General features: G+C 39.9%; 1 protein-coding gene across 17 annotated transcripts in view; it reads left to right on the plus strand.

Moving 5' to 3' along the window:
• RALGAPB (Ral GTPase activating protein non-catalytic subunit beta) overlaps positions 1-19,677 on the plus strand; it is a 105,781-nt gene that overhangs the window by 60,926 nt on the left and 25,178 nt on the right. For 10 of the 17 annotated variants that reach the window (XM_514640.8, XM_009437234.5, XM_054674424.2 and 7 more), the window contains 6 exons: positions 1,056-1,189; positions 5,765-5,947; positions 7,029-7,180; positions 12,366-12,553; positions 14,807-14,913; positions 17,201-17,353. In XM_514640.8, coding sequence (XP_514640.4) covers positions 1,056-1,189; positions 5,765-5,947; positions 7,029-7,180; positions 12,366-12,553; positions 14,807-14,913; positions 17,201-17,353 — 917 coding nt within the window. The remainder of the gene's footprint in view (positions 1-1,055; positions 1,190-5,764; positions 5,948-7,028; positions 7,181-12,365; positions 12,554-14,806; positions 14,914-17,200; positions 17,354-19,677) is intronic. The other 7 variants (XM_054674426.2, XM_009437235.5, XM_054674425.2 and 4 more) reach the window with 1 other exon arrangement.

Below are 19,677 nucleotides of genomic sequence, written 5' to 3' on the forward strand. Positions count from 1 at the left end.
CTGTAATCCCAGTTACTCTGGAGGCCAAGGTAGGAGACTCTCTTGAACCTGGGAGGCAGAGGTTGCAGTGAGCCAAGATTGCACCACTGTACTCCAGCCTGGGCAACAGAGCAAGACTCCATCTCAAAAAAAAACAGAAAACAAAAACAAAAAAAGAAATTTTTCATTACTGCATGTGTTCTAATATAAATGTTTTAAGTGATTATTGTTTGTTTCAGCATTTTGAGCTGGTGTTAGTGAGCTCTGCTTGTAATGTCGTAAAATATTTTTTACTAAGAAATCCTGATTTGTGTTAGTGTCGCATGAGTGTCTCTCTTTAATGATCATTCCTTTTTCTGTTGTCACTGCCCTCTTTCTGATAGGATCGACAGGTATAATGTCCCTAAAGCTTCCTTTATAAATTCAGTTTAATTTGTCCTTATTTAATTTTTCCTAATTTCCTATTAGCTAACTAGTGATTGCTTTTACATATAGATTGGAGCCCAAATAAAAATATGGTGGCTTGGTTATTTAATTTTTTTAGAAGTATTAAAGTAATCCTGGAGAATTAAATGTTAAAGTATGTTTGAAAAGGCATTGCATGTGAGTTTTGATGGCTTAAACCCTGTAAGTAATTTCAACAGATGCTTGCTTCATAGTAATTCCTAGCATCTGAGGAGGCCGTAAAATTAGAACTTTCCTCTATAAAGTTTCAAGGAAATAATTGATAGCCTTTTCATCACTCTTTTTGAAAATGTAGCTCTCTATGAGTTGATAATTTAGAAACTTTAAATTACGTTGTTATGAAAATGACACTGAAACTGCCAAATCCCACGGTTGTGTGAAAGTGCGTGAACCAGGAACTAGAAGCTGCTCTGGTCTAGCACATGTGCCTGTGCACCGTGTAGTTGGGCTTGGCACTCAACCCAGTGGGGTGGGGAGCGTAGCACTGTGTGGGTGCCTGTCGTTCTCACTGTGGCTGCTGTGGTCTGTGCCTAGTGGATGCTGTGCTTCTCGTTACTAATGCTTAGTTGTTTTCCCTCCCTGTGGGATGTGGCATTGGGGTTATATCCTAGCTCTTAATACAGATTCAGCTGCTGGGCTCCTGATTCGCAGCATTCATCTCGTCACCCAAAGACTCAACTCCCAGTGGCGCCAAGACATGAGCATATCACTGGCAGCTCTAGAGCTCCTCTCTGGCCTTGCAAAGGTGAGGAAGACAGTCCTTTTATTTTAACCCAACAGCCTTGGGCCTTGGCTGTTTTTTCTGTATCTCTTAACCCCTTGTGTGGGTATTTTAGTGTTGATCATGCTCAAACATAGTTTATATCCAAAGTGTACAAAATTGAGCCTCCAAGTGATATTCTATGAAATGAACTTTACTTTTTCAAAATAGGTTCAAAGAGTATGAATGAGATTTTTACCGTTAAATTATAGGAAACATTTCAATACTTGCCATTTATTTATTTGCATATAATACTAGAATGCATATTGATTTTGTAAAAAATGATTATCCAAATGTATGCCATTTGGGATTACCTGTGGCTCTGCCATCCTCCATTATCAGAGATAAGTGAAAACTGGCTACACCTTTTTTTTTTTTTTTTTTTTTTTTTGAGACGGAGTCTTGCTCTGTCGCCCAGTCTGTAGTGTAGTGGTGCAAACTCGTCGCACTGCAGCCTCCGCTTCCAAGCGATCCCCCTGCCTCAGCCTCCAACTAGCTGGGATTACAGGCATACGCCATCACAGCCAGCTAATTTTTGTGTTTTTAGTAGAGATGGGGTTTCACCATGTTGGCCAGGCTGATCTCGAACTTCTGACCTCAGGTGATCCACCCGCCTTGGCCTCCCAAAGTGCTAGGATTCCAGGTGTGAGCTACTGCACCTGGCCTTGGCTACACTTCTTAGATTTCTTTCCCAGCCATTACTTCAGTTTTGTGGAAACTTAGAACTTGGTGGTCATTTGTGCTTCTCTAAGTGTATTCTTTTGAGATGAAATTTGTGTAATATAAAATTAGCCATTTAAAAGCAAACAATTCAGTGACTATTGGTACATTCACAATGTTGAGCAACTTCTACTTCTAGTTCCAAAATGTTTTTATCATCCCTAAAGGAAACCCCATACCCATGAAGCAGTTTTGCCTCAGTCTCCCCACCCCCTCCTCTGACAACCACCATTTCATCTCAATGGGTCTACCTATACTGGACATTTCATATAAATGGAATCATACAATGTGTGACCTTTTGTGTCTGGTTTATTTCACTAAATGTAATGTTTTTGAGTTTCATTTATGTTGTAGAATGTGTCAGAACTGTATTCCCTTTTATGATTGGATAATATTTCATTGTGTGTATATACCCCAGTTTACCCATTTATCACTTGATGGACATTTGGGTTGTTTTAATCTCTAGGCTGTTGTCAGTAGTGCTGCTGTGAACATGTATGTACATGTATTTGTTTGAATACCAGTTTTCAGTTCTTTGGGTGTACACTAGGAGCAGAATTACTGGGTCATATGGTAACCCTATGTTTAACTTTTTGAGGAACTGCCAAACTGTTTTTCACAGTGACTGAATCATTTTACATTCCCAGTGTATGAGAGTTTCACTTTCTTTGCATTTTCTGTAACATCTAGGTGTTTTCTTGTCAGTAAGATGAGCAGGATTATCTTACATATAATATATAATTGAGGAAATACGTAAAATATTTTGTGAACAAAGAGCTGATAACCAGGTGCTACTGTCTGGGGTGATATGGTTCAAATCCTTATTTTTCAGTTATGGGAATAGTTGTCAGAGGCTGTGACTTACCTAAGCTGTAAGAAACAAAATAAGCAATAAAACCTAAGGTGTTCTTACCACCACTTAGAGCTTACTTCAAAGATCCTCCAGGATGGACATCATAACTTTGCGAGAAGCAGTTACTGGTACAGAAAATAAAAAACAGCCATTTGTGAGACATACAGGACCACACTGTCTTTGAGAGCAAGGTACTGTTTCCTGTGACCTTTAGTATACTCAGTAGTAAACAATAATTAGTCCTAAACGGAGCACTGCTCTGGACCTGCCTAACAATTCATAAAGGGCTAACACTACCTGATTTCATGATTTACTGTAAGGCTACAGTAACACAACAGCCTGGTATTGGCATAGGGGTGGACAAATTGATCGGTGGAAGAAAATAGTATATCCATACTTAAGTGGTCATCTGATTTTTGACAAAGGTGCAAAGGTAATTCAAAGGAGAAAGGGTGGTCTTTTCAACCAGAGGTACTATAAAACAATTGGATAGTCATACACACACAAAAAAAAGCCAAAAAATTTTGATTCATACCTTGCACTATGAACAAAAATTAACTCAAACTGGCTGGGCATGGTGACTCATGCCTATAATCCCAGCACTTTGGGAGGCTGAGGCAGGAAGAGACCAGTCTGGGCAACATAGTGAGACTTTGTCTCTATTACATAAAAATATATATATAAAACCTAAACAATAAAACTTCTAGAAGAAAACAAGAGAAAACCTTTGTGACCTTGGGATAGATTTCTTAGGTGTTACGCTAGAAGAACAAACTGATATGTTGGACTTCAAAATTTAAAACTGCTGTTCTTTAGTAAACACTGTTAAAAGAATGAGATGACAGATCACAGGCTGGGAGGAAATGTTTACAAAGCATATATTTGATGAAAGATTTGTATTCAGATTACATAAAGAACTCTCAGAACTCAATAATAGCCTTTCCTTTTGGTGGTGCACAGCAGCAATATGGTGGTGAAAATTTCTAAGAAGAGGAAGTTTGATAGCATCTTCAGAAATAAACTGAGCGAATTCTTCACTCAGAAGCTTGCAGAAGGTGACTACTCTGGAGCTGAGGTCCAAGTTATGCCAACCAGGATAGAAATCACTACCTTAGCCTCCAGGATGCAGAGTGTTCTTGGTGAAAAGAACCACCGGATCTGTGAATTGGCTGACATAGTTCAGAAGAGGTTTGGCTTCCTTGAGGGCAGGGAAAACTTTATGCTGAAAAGGTGGCCTAAAATAATTCTCTATGCCATTGCCCAGACAGAGTCTGTGCTGTAAACTACTATTAGGGTTTGCTGTGAGGAGAGCCTTCTGTAGTGTGCTGTGGTTCATTATGGAGAGTGGGGCAAGAGCTACGAGGTCATGGTGTCAGGGAAACTCTAAGGACAGAGAACTGAATTCATGAACTTCTGTGTGTGATCTGATGATCCACAGCAGAGACCTTGTTAACTACTGCATTGATACTGCCATCCACCATGTGCTGCTAAGACAGGGTGTGCTGGGCATCAGAGTGAAGCTCATGCGTCCTGGGCCCAAGTGGTAAGATTGGCCTTAAGAATCCCCTGCCTGACCACGTGAGCACTGTAGACCCTAAAGATGAGATACTATTCGCCATGCCCATCTCAGGACAGATGGTTAGGAAGCCATGCTCTACCCAGCCCCAACTGTGTAATAGGGTCTCCTTGGCAGCTGGATCTGGAGTCTGGATGTTGCCTCGTAAAGACCTTTAATAAAATCTTTTAAGACGACAAAACGCAACAACAAAAGCCCTTAATAATACAACAAACAACCCAATTAAAAATTGGGCAAAAGATTTGAATAGATGTTTTATCAGAGATGATATACAGATGACAAATAAGCACATGAAAAAAATACTCAATATCATTAATTATTAGGGAAATTCAATTAAAACCATGATGAGATACCACTGCAAATCTATTAGAATGGCTGAAATATAAAAGACTGGTCATACCAAATGTTGGTGAGGATGTGGAGGAACTATTGACGAGAATGTTAAATGGAACCACCATTTTGGAAAACAGCTTGGCTGTTCCTTAAAAAGGTAAGCATACACCTACATATGACCCAATAATTCCACTCCTAGGAGATAAGAGAACATTTATCGATATAAATACCTTGTACATGAATGTTTATAGCAGCTGTATTTATAATTTCCAGAAGCTGGAAACAACCCAATGTCCATTAATAAGTAACTAGATAAATTGTGGTATATCCATGCAGTGGACTACTATTCAGCAATAGAAATGAATGAACAATTGATACACCCAAAAGTGTAGCTAAGTCTGAAAATAACTATGCTGAGTGAAAGAAACCAGACCAAAAAAAGTACACATTGTATGATCTTTATATGACTTTATTTATTTAAACTCTAGAAAATGCAAGCTAATCTATCGTGACAGCAGATCAGCAGTTGCTTAGGGAGAGGGGCAAAGAGGAGTGGGAGGAAGGATTACAAAGGTGCATGAAGAGATTTGGAGGTGATAGATACATCCGCTGTTGATTGTGGTGATAGTTCACAGGTGCATACTTATGTCAGAATTGACCAGTTGTATACTTGAAATATTGGGCAATTTATGACAATTATGCCTCTGAGCAGCTGCACAGAACTTTCTGCAGAGCCTAGTGCATCACTGTGAGGTTGGGTTAGGGGTTTAAAAATGTGCCCATGTTCTTTCAGTCTCTGGGAATGATGAACAGGTATACCCAATGGGTTTGGGTTTTAGGGCATGAAAAACTATGCTAAAATGAAATACTGTTTGAGCACTTGAAAAATGCCACTATTTTTTGTGGAGTATTACAATACATCTGAAATAATCTGTTCCTGTATATAAATAATATAAAAAAGCAAGGCTTCCTGTAGTGTATGACATTGTCAAATAGGTCAAGCTTCAGTGCAAATGCTTTGAAATTGGTACAGTAATTCCTGGCTGATTGTTTTTGTTCTCCAAATGAATATGCTCAGGTAAAAGTGATGGTTGACTCAGGAGACCGGAAGCGAGCCATCAGTTCTGTGTGCACCTACATTGTGTATCAGTGTAGTCGGCCAGCTCCTTTACACTCCAGGGATCTGCACTCCATGATAGTGGCAGCTTTTCAGTGTCTCTGTGTCTGGCTGACAGAGCACCCTGATATGCTTGATGAAAAGGTGAGTTAATTTTATTTTAAACCATTAAGTAAAAACAAAAATGTATGCTAGCAAAATGCCTTTTGAAAGAGAATATCTAAATTTAAATACAGTATTGCACACTTTAAACTGAAAATACTTGTTAGATTACAGTGGAACACTTGTCCTTTTGGGTACAACTTGAAAACTGTCATTTTGCTTATATTTGGTTGCAAATTAACTCATAGAGAAATTGTTTAGAAAGATGAGACCTTGGCTAATTTATCTGAGCTATCAAGATTGTTCTTTCTTGAAAGGATGGTAGCCTGGAGATAGCTAGTAGGCACTTTGGTCACCCTTCACCAAACAAAGAAGGGCAGATGATTGCCAGGCTGCAAACCTAGAGCACAGCTCATCTATAAAGGTTGCTTCTATCGAAAAAGTTACTCCATACTCATTTCTTCATTCTCAAGTGGATGCAGATAACTAGTCCATGTTCCCTACCATTGTTCTGTGTAATGTCTTCCTTATAGGGAAGCAGGTGTTATAAGGAATTCACAGTGCAAATCAAAGGAGAGATCATTGGATATTTATAGAAACCTTTATGTAGTTTAAGGAATAATATTGTTGATTAAATCTTAGTCATTTTCATTATGGCTTCTGAAGTTGTAATACCAGAAATTACTTAAAAATGTCAATGACAAGATTTCCTTTGGATATTATAATATGTCTTAAACCATCCCCCTCCTTTGATAGCTAAGTCCAGAGATGGTGTCTGTCTCTCTGTGGTTACACTATCCCAAGCTTAACTGAATTACTATTTAATCTCTTTGATTTGTGCTTTTGTGATTTATAGTCTTCAGTAATTTTACAAGAAAGTTGAATTGAATTTATTTATCTAACACTCTAAACACCAAAATTTAGTTCTTTAACGAGAAATTGGGGGGTGGGGGTGTAAAGTTTATTATATTACTATGAAGTTAATATATATCCATTAAAGAAATTACCAAGAAACTGGAGCCCTTCCACCAAAACGCAACCACTGTTAGCATTTGGATGGATTTCCTTGTCTTCTCATGAGAAAGGTGTGTTCCAAAAATTGATCTGCCTTTCCTGCTTTTAGGACTGCCTTAAGGAAGTACTGGAGATTGTGGAACTGGGTATCTCAGGAAGTAAGTCCAAGAACAATGAGCAAGAGGTCAAGTACAAAGGAGATAAGGAGCCAAACCCTGCATCTATGAGGGTAAAGGATGCTGCTGAAGCCACCCTAACATGGTATGGAAGTGACCGCACAGGGATTGTGCCTAGGAATTAGATGGGGTTAGCAGTAATCCATGTTGTTTCATTTCCTTCCTGATTGTTCAGCATTGCGTGATGCAGCCCCTTTAGAATACTTTTTCTCCAGAAATAAAATGGGAAGAAAATCTCTTTTTTTTTTTTACGTGTTTTTTAGACCAAAAGAAACTAGGAACTTGGGGTTGAGAGTTTGAGTCCTTTTTCTATACCGTTTGATGTTAATTCAAGTAATACTGTGTTAGAGCTAGACTTACTGTACCCCCTCACTTTGATAGCTAAGTCCAGAGATGGTGTCTGTCTCTCTGTGGTTACACTGTTAGATCTGCTTTCCAGCTCAGTGGTCTGTATTCTCTGCTATACCATTTATATTACATAGTATAGGTTCATTCAACCAAGATTTATGAACTCTCTTAACAACTGAGAATAGGATCTTAAAGATAAGTCTGATTTAGTCACCACTACGTCTACCATCTTGTCTGGTAGGGAAGATAAAATATGAACACAAATAGCTATAATATTAGGTGGAAAATAAGTGCTGCAAAAGAGGTATAAATAAAATGCTGGGAAGTTGAAAGGAGAAAATGAATACTTCCAGATAAGGGGAAGTCAGAGTAACATTCTTGGGGAAAATGACACTGGACCTGACTCTGGGAGGATGGGTCAAGTTTGAGCTGCAAGCCAGAGTACAGGGTGGGTAAAAAGGCACCAAGACTGCTGTTTTGAGAATTTTGGTGTAGTAAAGTGGTAAAGACAGGGAGTTTGGTACCTTGAAAAAGAGTAGCAGAGAAAGTTGAGAGAGTTTTTGTTTGGCTTGTAAGCGAGCATACTGGAAAGAGGGAAGGAAGGCAGCTTAGCCACATTTGTGGACTGAATGGAACAGTTAGTGGAAATTAGGTGGAACCATAGTACACGTGGAAAGATGGGGCTTATGAAAGGATATGTGCAGATGAAGGCTCAGAAAATGTAAAAGCAGAAAGGAGGAGTGGCAAGTTAGTGTGGGCTGGGGCATCTTGGTCTTAGTAAAGTAGCAGGCAAAACCGCTTGAAAATTCGTGTGTAAGTCAGCCCTTACCAAGATCCCAGCATCTTCTGTGAGTTCAGTGGCCTGTTGCTTGCTTGGGACATGCACAATGAAGTTGGATTTGTTTCTATTCCTGTGGGCTTAAGTCATTCAGTGAATTTTTAGAAGAATGCTTTCTGTCATTTAGTCCTGCTCACTATGCAAATGCTGGACTTTCGGTGACTTGATGGAGGTTTGGCTAATAGCTAGAAAATTAAAAAAAAAATGTGAATACAGCTACTGAAGCATGTGCTTATGCTGATGATGAATACTAGAAGTAATATAAGTTCAGAAAGAAGACCATGTGTGGGCCAGGGTACCCTTAAAAGTGTCATAGGGCTGGGCGCGGTGGCTGCACTTTGGGAGGCCGAGGCGGGTGGATCACAGGGTCAAGAGATCGAGACCTCCTGGCCAGCATGGTGAAACCCCGCCTCTACTAAAAATACAAAAATTAGCTGAGTGTGATGGCGCACACATGTAGTCCCAGCTACTCAGGAGGCTGAGGCAGGAGAATCGCTTGAATCCAGGACACGGAGGTTGCAGTGAGCCGAGATCACACCATCCTGGCGACAGAGTGAGATTCCATCTCAGAAAAAAAAAAGTGTCATAGAACTAAAACTTGATGCATGTCTTAAAGAGTAAGAAGGATATGGAGAGAAAGGAGGGGACATTTCTCACTAGAAACTCTTCATTATACAAAAATAAGCTTGCTCCATCCTAGCCTGGATGGGGTGTTCTTTGAGTGCATGGCTAGCAGTGAGGATTGGATATGTGCTCAGGGTGAGTAGAGTCTTGGGATGCTTCTTCTCAACCTCACCAGTAAGCTACATGGCTCATCTGTTTCGCTTCAGCTGTCTTGTCTCTGCTAGCAGCTCGACAAATGGTATCTCCAGTTTTCAGTCTTAACTGTCATCATGAAACGTGTCTCTAACCAGATTTCTCTGTTCTCTCACAATTGCTGCTTTATGTTAGTATCATTGCTGTTTGCCAGTTATGCAAACACAGAACTTTGGCTGTTTCTCTGATTTATCTTTCTGTCATTCCCCATGTACATGAGCCAGTGACTGAGTTAAACAGACTTTATTTTTGTAAAGTATTTCCTCCATCCCCTCCAACCTGGATAGCATCCTAGTCCAGGCCCTCCTCACTTCTTGCCCAATTGCCCTATTTTCGATCTCTTAGCTCTTCTTGTTCATTTTGTATTCTATTGCAAAACTCATCATCCTTAAGCACAATTTTGATCCTGCTGCTTGAATGATTGAAAACCTTGAGTAGATCTGTTTCCTTCCTTGTTGTCTAAACTCCTCAATCTGGTTTTCAAGGGCACCATCTGATCTTTTCCACCACTGCTTTGCAACTTGTCTGTTTTGCCGTTGTCAGGCCTGACAGAGCACTGTGGCTATGAACTGGCCATGCTTATACCTGCTTATGCTCTTCCCCTGGGTTTCAGGACCTCTTTTTTCTTCATTTGGCTACATCCTCCGCTGTTCAGTGCTTATAGCAAATCTAGCTACCTCCATGGGGCCTTTGGTTATTCTGCTTCTGAAGATGACTCTTTTCTGTACTTCCATGCTCATTCTGTCTGACCCTGCTGCACGGCATGGAGTTATACTGTCATGATTGTACCTGGTTACATGTGATCCGTGCTAGTGTTGTCTTCCCAGTCTGGGGAGCACATTTACCTCTTTGCCAACACAGTGCTGAACACGTAGTAGAAAATTATGGAGTGCAGATTAGCTGGTTAGGTTTTTTTCCTCTCTGTGTACACTAATACAAATTCAGGATTAGGGCTCTTGGAAGTCATTTCAACAGTCCCTTTGCCTGTCACCTTTAAGACATGTGTACCAAATTATTTAGCCTCTAATTTGGAGATTTTCTAACCCCCAAGTTTGCCCATTTCATTTTAATTGTTAAAAACTTGATACTTTACATTGAGCTAAAATCTCTCCCACTTCTATGCGTTGGTTCTAATTCATGCATTTGATCGTTAAATCCTTTTTGTCCAGGCAGTAGCAGTATCCAGAAGCAGTCTTCATGTTCTCTCTGGTTCATTTCTGCTGTTACCTTCAGTTTTTTTTTTTTTTAATATTACAAAGATTCAAGTACCTTTATCATCCTGGTTATTCTCAACTGGCATAGATTTGACTATGAGCCTCTTACAGGTGGTTTACAGAGTATAATACTCTATTATTTTGTATTTTTTTCTTGAGACGGAGTCTCGCCCTGTCACCCAGGCTGGAGTGCAATGGCATGATCTTGACTCACTGCAACTGCCGCCTCCCAGAGTCAAGCAATTCTCCTGCCTCAGCTTCCCGAGTACCTGGGACTACAGGCACGTGCCACCACACCCTGCTAATTTTTGTATTTTTAGTAGAGACGGAGTTTTGCCATGTTGGCCAAGCTGGTCTTGAACTCCTGACCTCAGGTGATCCATCCACCTCGGCCTCCCAAAGTGCTGGGATTACAGGCGTGAGCCACCATATGCAGCTGTATTTTTTTAAAGAAATAGAGATGAGATTTCCTTGTGTTGCCCAGGCTGGTCTCAAACTCCTGAGCTCAAGCAGACCTCCCGCCTCGGCCTCCCAAAGTGCTGGGATTACAGGTGTGAGCCTTCTGCACCCAGCTGAGTACAGTATTCTAGATATGATTTGATGGTCTTTAAACTCTATATAATACTACATTTTCATTAAAATGTACTCGGACTGCATTGCATTTTTGAGAACTTGATGATTTGCATTAAGTCAACTAAAATCCTTGAGTTTTTTTTCACACGTTTACCTTTCATGTGTTTTTCTCATCCTGACTTGTTTGGGAGTGTTTGAAAGTAATGCACAGAACTTTACATTTAAACCTGAAATTTCTTCATCTAAGATTTACCTCATTATTTTTAGTCTTTAAGATTCTTTTGGATCTCAACTCTTTCTATGGTATATTATCTCTGCAGCTCAGCTTTTGGTCACCTGGACATTTAATGAGCATATCCTGTGTGTTCTAAATACCTTGATAAAAATATTGAACAGATAGACTCGCAAAGCACATCATCAGAGCACTTCCTTCAGGTCCACAGGGATTTTTAAATTTAGCTACAAGTTCATGATATTATATGAAATGTTATTTCATATAATATGAAATGGGAATAATAATGGTATATGGGAATAATAGTGGTACCTATTGTTAGGATATTATGTGAATTGTTGTGATATTATGATACTATATCACATAATATTATAACAATCCTATCAGATAGGTACCATTATTCCCATTTTATAATGAAGGAACTGTAGCACAGAAAGAAAATATCTTAAAATTAAAATGAAGATTTTATCTTGTGGTTCTAATATCATCTGGCCCTTCATATGCATCTCAATGGGAAGACCAGTATTCTACAGCACCACATTTGTCATCTCAACTCTCAGCTTGAATGGCCTCTCCTCTTTCACTCTAAGGTTTGAACCTAAAGCTCTCTAACAATGGAGAGCAACATTGCTCAACAGATTGTTTTTCTTCCATTTCCTCTCCTCCTAAAACGAAGACTGTCTCAGAACTTCAGGGACCAGGAGAACTTGGCATTAAGTTCAGGCCTCTAATGGTTTGCAGAAAATAGGAGAAACACCAGGAGATCAATAATGAGAAAATACGGCTTTTAAACACCAGGAGATCAATAATGAGAAAATATGGCTTTGGTTTTCTAAAATGGGATAGAGACGGTTGTCACAAAGCATATGGAATATGAGCTTGCTCTGTTCCATGCAAGATTCTAAGATGTCAGATAGGTTGCTGGTAAGGGAGTAGGTCACTAAGATCAAATTATACCAGCCTAACTGCATTTTCTCTTCCGGATATTGACCAGACTGGAAAGGCAGATTAAATGTCTCTGAAATAAAGACATACAGGTATGCATCTGGGGTAATGGGCTTTTTAATCTTGGAGGGGAGAGTCTGGACAGCATGCCATGGCATTCACCACAAGGAGTAAATCTGACCTGTCAAGAAGCATGGCTGTGGTCAATTAAAATTCAGAAGAGTGGAAGGGGACACATTGATGCACAAGGTAAACTGAAGATTTTGCTTTGGGAATTAACTGTTATCTTTTCCATTTTCCATAGCATTATGCAGTTGCTCGGCGCATTTCCTTCACCTAGTGGTCCTGCCTCTCCTTGTAGTCTTGTGAATGAGACCACTTTGATTAAATACTCCAGGCTGCCAACCATAAACAAGCATAGTTTCCGGTACTTTGTCTTGGATAACAGTGTCATCCTGGCAATGCTGGAACAACCTCTTGGAAATGAGCAGAGTAAGTTTATAGTACTTTGAGCCTTCTCTACTGCTTAATCAGTGTTACCAGTACCATGAAGCTGTTTCCAGGATCAGGGAAGGACAGCCTACAGATTCTAAGTAGGTCAGAAAGATTTCTAGCTGTGGGACAATAGCACCTGAAAAATAGGGGGGCAAAAAAATAGAATATACGTATTACATAGAGTCTTTTAAAGGCTCTTGATGTGCATCTGAACTAGCTCTGTAGTTTTATAAAAGGTGGTGTTTTAGTGGGTTCCATTGTGTTGTTTATCTTTGTCACTTTTTCTTCCCCCTTGAACTTCGGATCCTGCCCCTCTGCTCCCCTCCCTCTCACTCCTCATGTTCTGTATCAATTGTTGGTGCTACCTACACAGGCTAGAAACTTGAGGAGTTATCTTTACCTGCCCCTTCCTGTTACTCACTTATATAATTAGTTTCTAAGTTTCCATCTTCCCAGGGACCCTTGAATTTTTCCTTTCCTCTGTATTTTTCCAATACATCCAAGTGCAGGTCCTTATTATTTCTCACCTAGATTATTACAGCTGTTTCCTACCTACTCTGATTCCCTCAACCCCTAAACCCCTTGCCAGTTCTAACATGTGTTTTCCCTACTTTCATCCTACTTGCTGCCACCATAGTATTCATCTTCAACCACAAATGACCATGCCAGTGCCCTACTGAAAATCCTTCAGTGATTTTCCATTAACACAACATGCACTGTTTTCCTCCTTTCCCTCCCCCTCAGTTATAAGCCATCTCACAATATGTGATTATCACTGCGACCCAAACTATCCACAAGTACATTTTTTTTTTCTGATGGTAATTGGCATCAGCCAGTATGTAAAAGAAGCATGTTCTCAGACCCTTATTGCTGGGAAGGGGAAGGAAAGTGAAGGTTACAGAATCTGTGGGTATAAAGTGACCCATGGAGTCACCTGGTATACAATTCCCTTAGTTATGAGTGAAAAAACTCAGGCTCACAGAGGGTATATGACTTGCCCAGGGTTACTTGGGACTAGAGCCCAGATTTTCTAAACCCTGTATTGTCCCTTTCTATTATTATTGTCGCACAGTGATAGGATTTGCTCAGTGATTAAAGATTTGCCTTCTTGCCTTTGTAAAGGTGAAGAGTTCTGTGCCAGTTTTGTTGATTATATGAGTAAGAGCTCATAAATCCATGAAGTGAAAGTGAGACATTTCCCTGCAGTTTGAGATGAAAAGAATACCATCATAAACTTCTGTTGTGTTGTGGTGAGATGCGGTGACATTAATGTGAAATGGAATGGTGCCTTTTATTATTGTCTAACTTCAGAAGTGCTACTCCCAAGTCTTTTCTACAGGCATCTCATCCTTCTCTACCCTAGACATGGAGCTTGCTTGGCTTTCTTTCCTAGCCTGTGCCTGTTCATGATTCCTCCAGCCTCCTACTCCAAGCCATCTGCTGAGGAGTCTGCAAAATCCCAGTGTCCCCTTCAGGCTTCCTGGCCTTTTTCCAGCTTTTTAAAGACTCTCCTACTTTCATTCCAAATAATTTCATTGCATAGGAAGTGTACCAAAAATACAAGCAATTGGAATTGTATAGATTTACAAGGACATTTTAATAGTTTATTGTAATAATAAGAAATTATAGAGAAGTTTGAAGGCGTTTGACTCCCATATCTGAGACGGAAGAATAAAAAAAAGGATCTGGGTCACTCGGGAAGTCCATCCTGAGTTTTTTTTAACACCCCCATCATGTCCCTGAACTTCTGCTGAGATGGAACAGTGCCTGCCTGTGGTGGGCAGTGGTACACAAAGGCGTGGGCAGATATAACACTAACACTGCAAACACCCAGTCTATCTTTCTACACTTAAGTTGTTCCCAACATTGGGAGGTTAAGAGTATTTACTAGGACAGTGTTTCCCACAAATGTGTACATGTACCATTGGAGGTATGTGAGATGATCTTAGTTGATACATTAGTGAACATTATTTTATGTATTTTTAAGCATGTGCTTTAAAATTATATAATTAGTACATGCCAAAATTCATGATTTTCCATTTATAGATGCACAAGAGTGGTTGATACAAAGTAATAGTACTTACAGTACACGGGTACGGGTATAGCAGAAACCACAGAAGTGGTACACAAAAGATCAAAGCTTAGGAAACACTGTTGGGCCTTTGATTATGAGAAGCTCTGCAGTTGATAAGTTTATTTTAAATGGTTGTTGTCTGAAATTAAAACTTTTATATACATATTTTATTCTAGATGATTTTTTCCCCTCTGTCACTGTGCTGGTCCGGGGAATGTCTGGAAGACTTGCTTGGGCACAACAGCTTTGTCTTTTACCCAGAGGAGCAAAAGCAAATCAGAAGGTATTCATCAGAAGTTACAGGGAAGTGTGTGTGTGTTTTGTAATTTAAAGGTTAGGTAACATTCCAACAGAAGACACAGATCAAATAAATATTTTTGATCCCTAGCCAGATTCTCAGTCAGTGGGTTCATACCAGAATCATCTAGGAACCTAGAATTCCATATGTACTCAATTACTCTTTAAAGACATGTTCAATGCAGGTGTCTTTTCAAAAAGCTTTCCAGGTGATGCTGACATCTGCTTAGGAGTAATTGCTGTTGTGGACAATGGCCCCAGTTTTTTCCATGTAATTTTACATGTAATAAAAGTCAGATATATACCATACGTGAAAAAAATTTGGTGGGACTTTTGATTTGTCCAGCAACAGGACTTAGTTTGAAATTGTTTTATATGATTTGTTCTTATATAATAATTGGTAATATATTGTATAAATTTTATTTTTTTTATAAAGAGTCAGGGTCTTGTTCTGTTGCCCAGACTGGAGTGCAGTGGTGTAATCATAGCTCACTGCAGCCTCAAACTCCTGGGCTCCAGTGATCCTCTTGCCTCATCCTCCTGAGTAGCTGAGACTGTAGGCACATGCCATGGCACCCAGCTCATTTTTAAAATTTTTTTGTAGAGATAGGGTCTTGCTTTGTTGCCCAGGCTGATCCCAAACTTCTGTCTTCAAGTGATCTTCCCACCTCAGCTTCCCAAAGTGTTAGGATTACAGATGTGAGCTGTCACACCCAGCCTAATTTAAAAAAAAAAAAAAAAATATATATATATATATATATATACACACACACACACACATACATATATACACACACACACATATGTATGCTGTGTATAATTTAATGAAATCTTTTGGGGTGCAGTTTATTTTATTACATTTGTAATTATGTGAATGATACTTGAGAAGTTGGAAAAATTCAGATAACGAAGAAATTTTAAATCACCTTTACTCACTATCCAGAGGAATATAACCACTGCTAATATTTTATTGGATTTCCTTCCCTTTTTTTTCTTTTCATACACAATAACACTTGAATAGAATTTGAGTCATTTTGTATACTGCTCTTTTCATTTATAACATTGTAAGCTTTTATTTCTGCTATTAAAAATTTAAAGTGTCCAACAATGATAGACTGGATTAAGAAAATGTGGCACATATACACCATGGAATACTATGCAGCCATAAAAAATGATGAGTTCATGTCCTTTGTAGGGACATGGATGAAATTGGAAATCATCATTCTCAGTAAACTATCGCAAGAACAAAAAACCAAACACCGCATATTCTCACTCATAGGTGGGAATTGAACAGTGGGAACACATGGACACAGGAGGGGGAACATCACACTCTGGGGCCTGTTGTCGGGTAGGGGGAGTGGGGAGGGATAGCAATGGGAGATATACCTAATGCTAGATGACGAGTTAGTGGGTGCAGCGCACCAGCATGTCACATGTATACATATTTAACTAACCTGCACATTGTGCACATGTACCCTAAAACTTAAAGTATCATAATAAAAAAAAATGTGATTAAAAAAAATTTTAAATGTGACTTAATATTTCACTAGCATTTGAGAGACACCACAAAATTGGAGCATGTGCCTAAAATCATTTAATATCTTAGATGTCTCTGTTAGATGTGATGTGTTTATCACCCAGTCCTCCATTTTTTTGGAGGGGGCAGTACAGAGCACATTCTGTCAGCAACTCTGTAAGCCAGTAAGTTAGCATTGAAGACTGAAGAGGAAGGGGACCAGGAAAGGAGCTAAAATTTGTTTAGGGTTCACCATGTACCCATATACATATTAAAGCATGGATTTGGAGCTATGAAGACCTAGATTTGGTGCCCATACTCTCAATTAAGCCATATTAAGATTCTTGTTAAAATCACTTTCTAGAGATGCCCAGTGAAGCCAAACTTGTCTTTAATTATATTGAATGATGTGAGAGCCCCTGGGGAAGAGAGTTTGAGTCTTAAAGCTCCAAAATGCTATACCCATTGGATAACCACTGAATGTGGGAGATTCAGGCCTGCAGCAGTAGAGGTCCACAGCCCATATGTCAGTCATGAGATCTATAAGAAATCGATGAATATTTTTAGAAAAATAGAGTACACAGGGGCACAGGCTGCTTCCCTTTGCTGTTATCTGTAGCATTTGCAGGTTCTGAGTGAGTTTTTGTGACATGTAATCCTAGGGAAACACAGGCATCTGAGAGACGAGGGAAATACATGTCATTACAGATGGGTATTGGACCCTGTGTAATAAACATAATGTTACTTGTTTTAACAGCTTTTTGTACCTGAACCTCGCCCAGTTCCTAAAAATGACGTTGGATTTAAATATTCTGTGAAACATCGGCCATTTCCTGAAGAGGTGGACAAGATTCCTTTTGTGAAAGCAGATCTCAGCATTCCAGATTTGCATGAAATAGTCACTGAAGAAGTAAGTACATTATTTTTAGCTGTTGTCAAGGGGATGAATAGAAACATTCTTACGACTTCCTTGGTCAAGACAATGCTTTTAGTGTTGTTGGAGATGATTTTTAAGATGACATGGGCCTCCATCATCCAGGAGGTTGCCATGTTTAAGACGAATATAGATTGTGGCTGATCGAAAGGAACTGCATATCTCTTAGAGGTGTTGCTGGGCTGCCTGGCTGTTCGTGGTAGGTTTCAGTACTGTAGTGACATGATCAGACTCTGGTAGTAGAGTTATTTGGAAAAGGAAGACCAGTTCAGAGACTATTATGAGAATCTAAGTCTTTATAAGAAAGGAAGGACTATTTCACTCATATGGAATTTTAATATATAAAATGTATTGTGGAGGTAGATCCAAGCAGTCTTGAATTGGTGAGGGAAGGAAAAGAGCCAAAGAATTTCAGATTTTGAGCTTGAGTGACAAAGAGATATCAGTGCCATTTACAGAAATACAGACATTAGGAAGAGGATAGGTTTGGGAAGATGGGAAAAATTTATTTGGCTTTGGATTAATTTAGAGAGTTAATTAAGATAACTGTCTCTTAGGTCAAGGGAGAAGAATTTTAAGAAGTCGGGGACAGAAGTATGTCAGGACATGAGAGAACAGAAGAGCAGGAATGGAGGAAGGGCTACACTCTCCAATGCTGGAGAGACCAGGGAGAAGAAGGAATAGAAAAAGTCCCCTGAATTTTGGCATGAAATTTAGGTGACCTTTGAGAACAGGTGTGTACAGTAGGAGGGATAATTCAAAGGGCTGGGGAGTGAATGTATTGAGGGACAGGCAGTGAATAGAAACTACACTGTTAACAGTAAAGGCAAGGGTACAGAATGGGTAATACTATAGCTTAAGGAAATGGCCTCGTTAAGGAAAGAAAAGGCTGATTTTTTTTTTTTTTCCTGAGATGGAGTTTCGCTCTTGTTGCCCAGACTAGAGTACAGTTGTGCATTCTTAGCTCACTGCAATCTCCGCCTCCCGGGTTCAAGTGATTCTCCTACCTCAACCTCCCAAGTAGCTGTGATTACAGGCGCATGCCACCACGCCTGGCCAATTTTTGTATTTTTAGTAGAGACGGGATTTCACCATGTTGGCCGAGCCGGTCTCGAACTCCTGACCTCAGGTGATCCACCCTCCTTTGCCTCCCCTCAAAGTGCTGAGAATTACAGGTGTAAGCCATCGCACCCGGCCAGAAAAGGCTAGTTTTTAAATACTTTTTTACATTCAAGGATGTGAGGATTATGAACATGCTTATAGATTGAAAGGAAGAAACCAGTAGAGAGGAGTCTGGCTAACACTGTAAGATGGGCAGTGGGACTTACAAGTAATAGAGGCAGTAGGGTCAAGAGTCTAGTCTAGAAAAGAGATGCTTCTAAGACAGAAGGAGAGAGTAGGTGAAGGTTCAGAGACATTTAGAGAGGAAAGGAGGGAAATTGAAGAAGTTTATGAAAATTTTAATCCTGGTTCTTGGCAGTGTAATAGGGGATCCCAGACAGTTCTTAAGAATTGCCAGGCAGTGCAGATGAGGTTAAGTAGCATTATCTATAGTGAAGTTATTTAACTCACTCTGCTGACTTTCTTCAAAAGTCCTTGGGATCTGGAAGCATAAGTAAAGAATTTGACTGGTGTGGAGATTGACAGGTGTGGAAATTTGGAAGGAGGTTCAACACAGCCATTTAATGTGCTTAAGGAGAGGGTATTTAGCTGTTAAATGTGGGGGCTTCAGTTTAGTTGGGAAGCAGATAAAGCCAGAAGGATGCTAATGGAGTGGGAAAGCAGGGGGAGGGATTGAGTGCCCCACAGCAATAGTGGAGCACGAGCTCAGGGAGTGAAGGGATAGGAGTTGCACAAGGGGGCTTATGATTGGAGAGGGAATTTCAGACTTACAGCCCTGGAAAGCAGGGCACATATCAGGTTCAAGTTTGTTTTCATGGATGGCCAAAATTGTGAAGGTTGAGGAGCTTGTAGAATTCTGAGCCAGGTTGTTAGAAGGATCGTTACTCACCCGGGGATGGAACTTTAAACAAGGATTGATCAGAAGGAAAGGTGGGAGAAGTCTCTAAGAGTACAGTCATGTCATCCATACAGATGAGGAATTAAACACAGGGAGCACGTCAGGGTGAAGATGGACAGTGATCTGCAAGCGAGGGGTGAGAGCGACAACTCTGCCCCCTTTCTTGCCTATTTGAAGGGAACCAGAGACTGAATGTTTTCATTTACAGTGAAAACATGAAGGAGCAATTGTTGAAGGTATAGGGAAGTTTTTTTGGCGTTTGTTTTAACCTTGAACCATG

Source organism: Pan troglodytes, chromosome 21 (genome assembly GCF_028858775.2).
Source record: "Pan troglodytes isolate AG18354 chromosome 21, NHGRI_mPanTro3-v2.0_pri, whole genome shotgun sequence".
NCBI classification, from domain to species: domain Eukaryota; kingdom Metazoa; phylum Chordata; class Mammalia; order Primates; family Hominidae; genus Pan; species Pan troglodytes.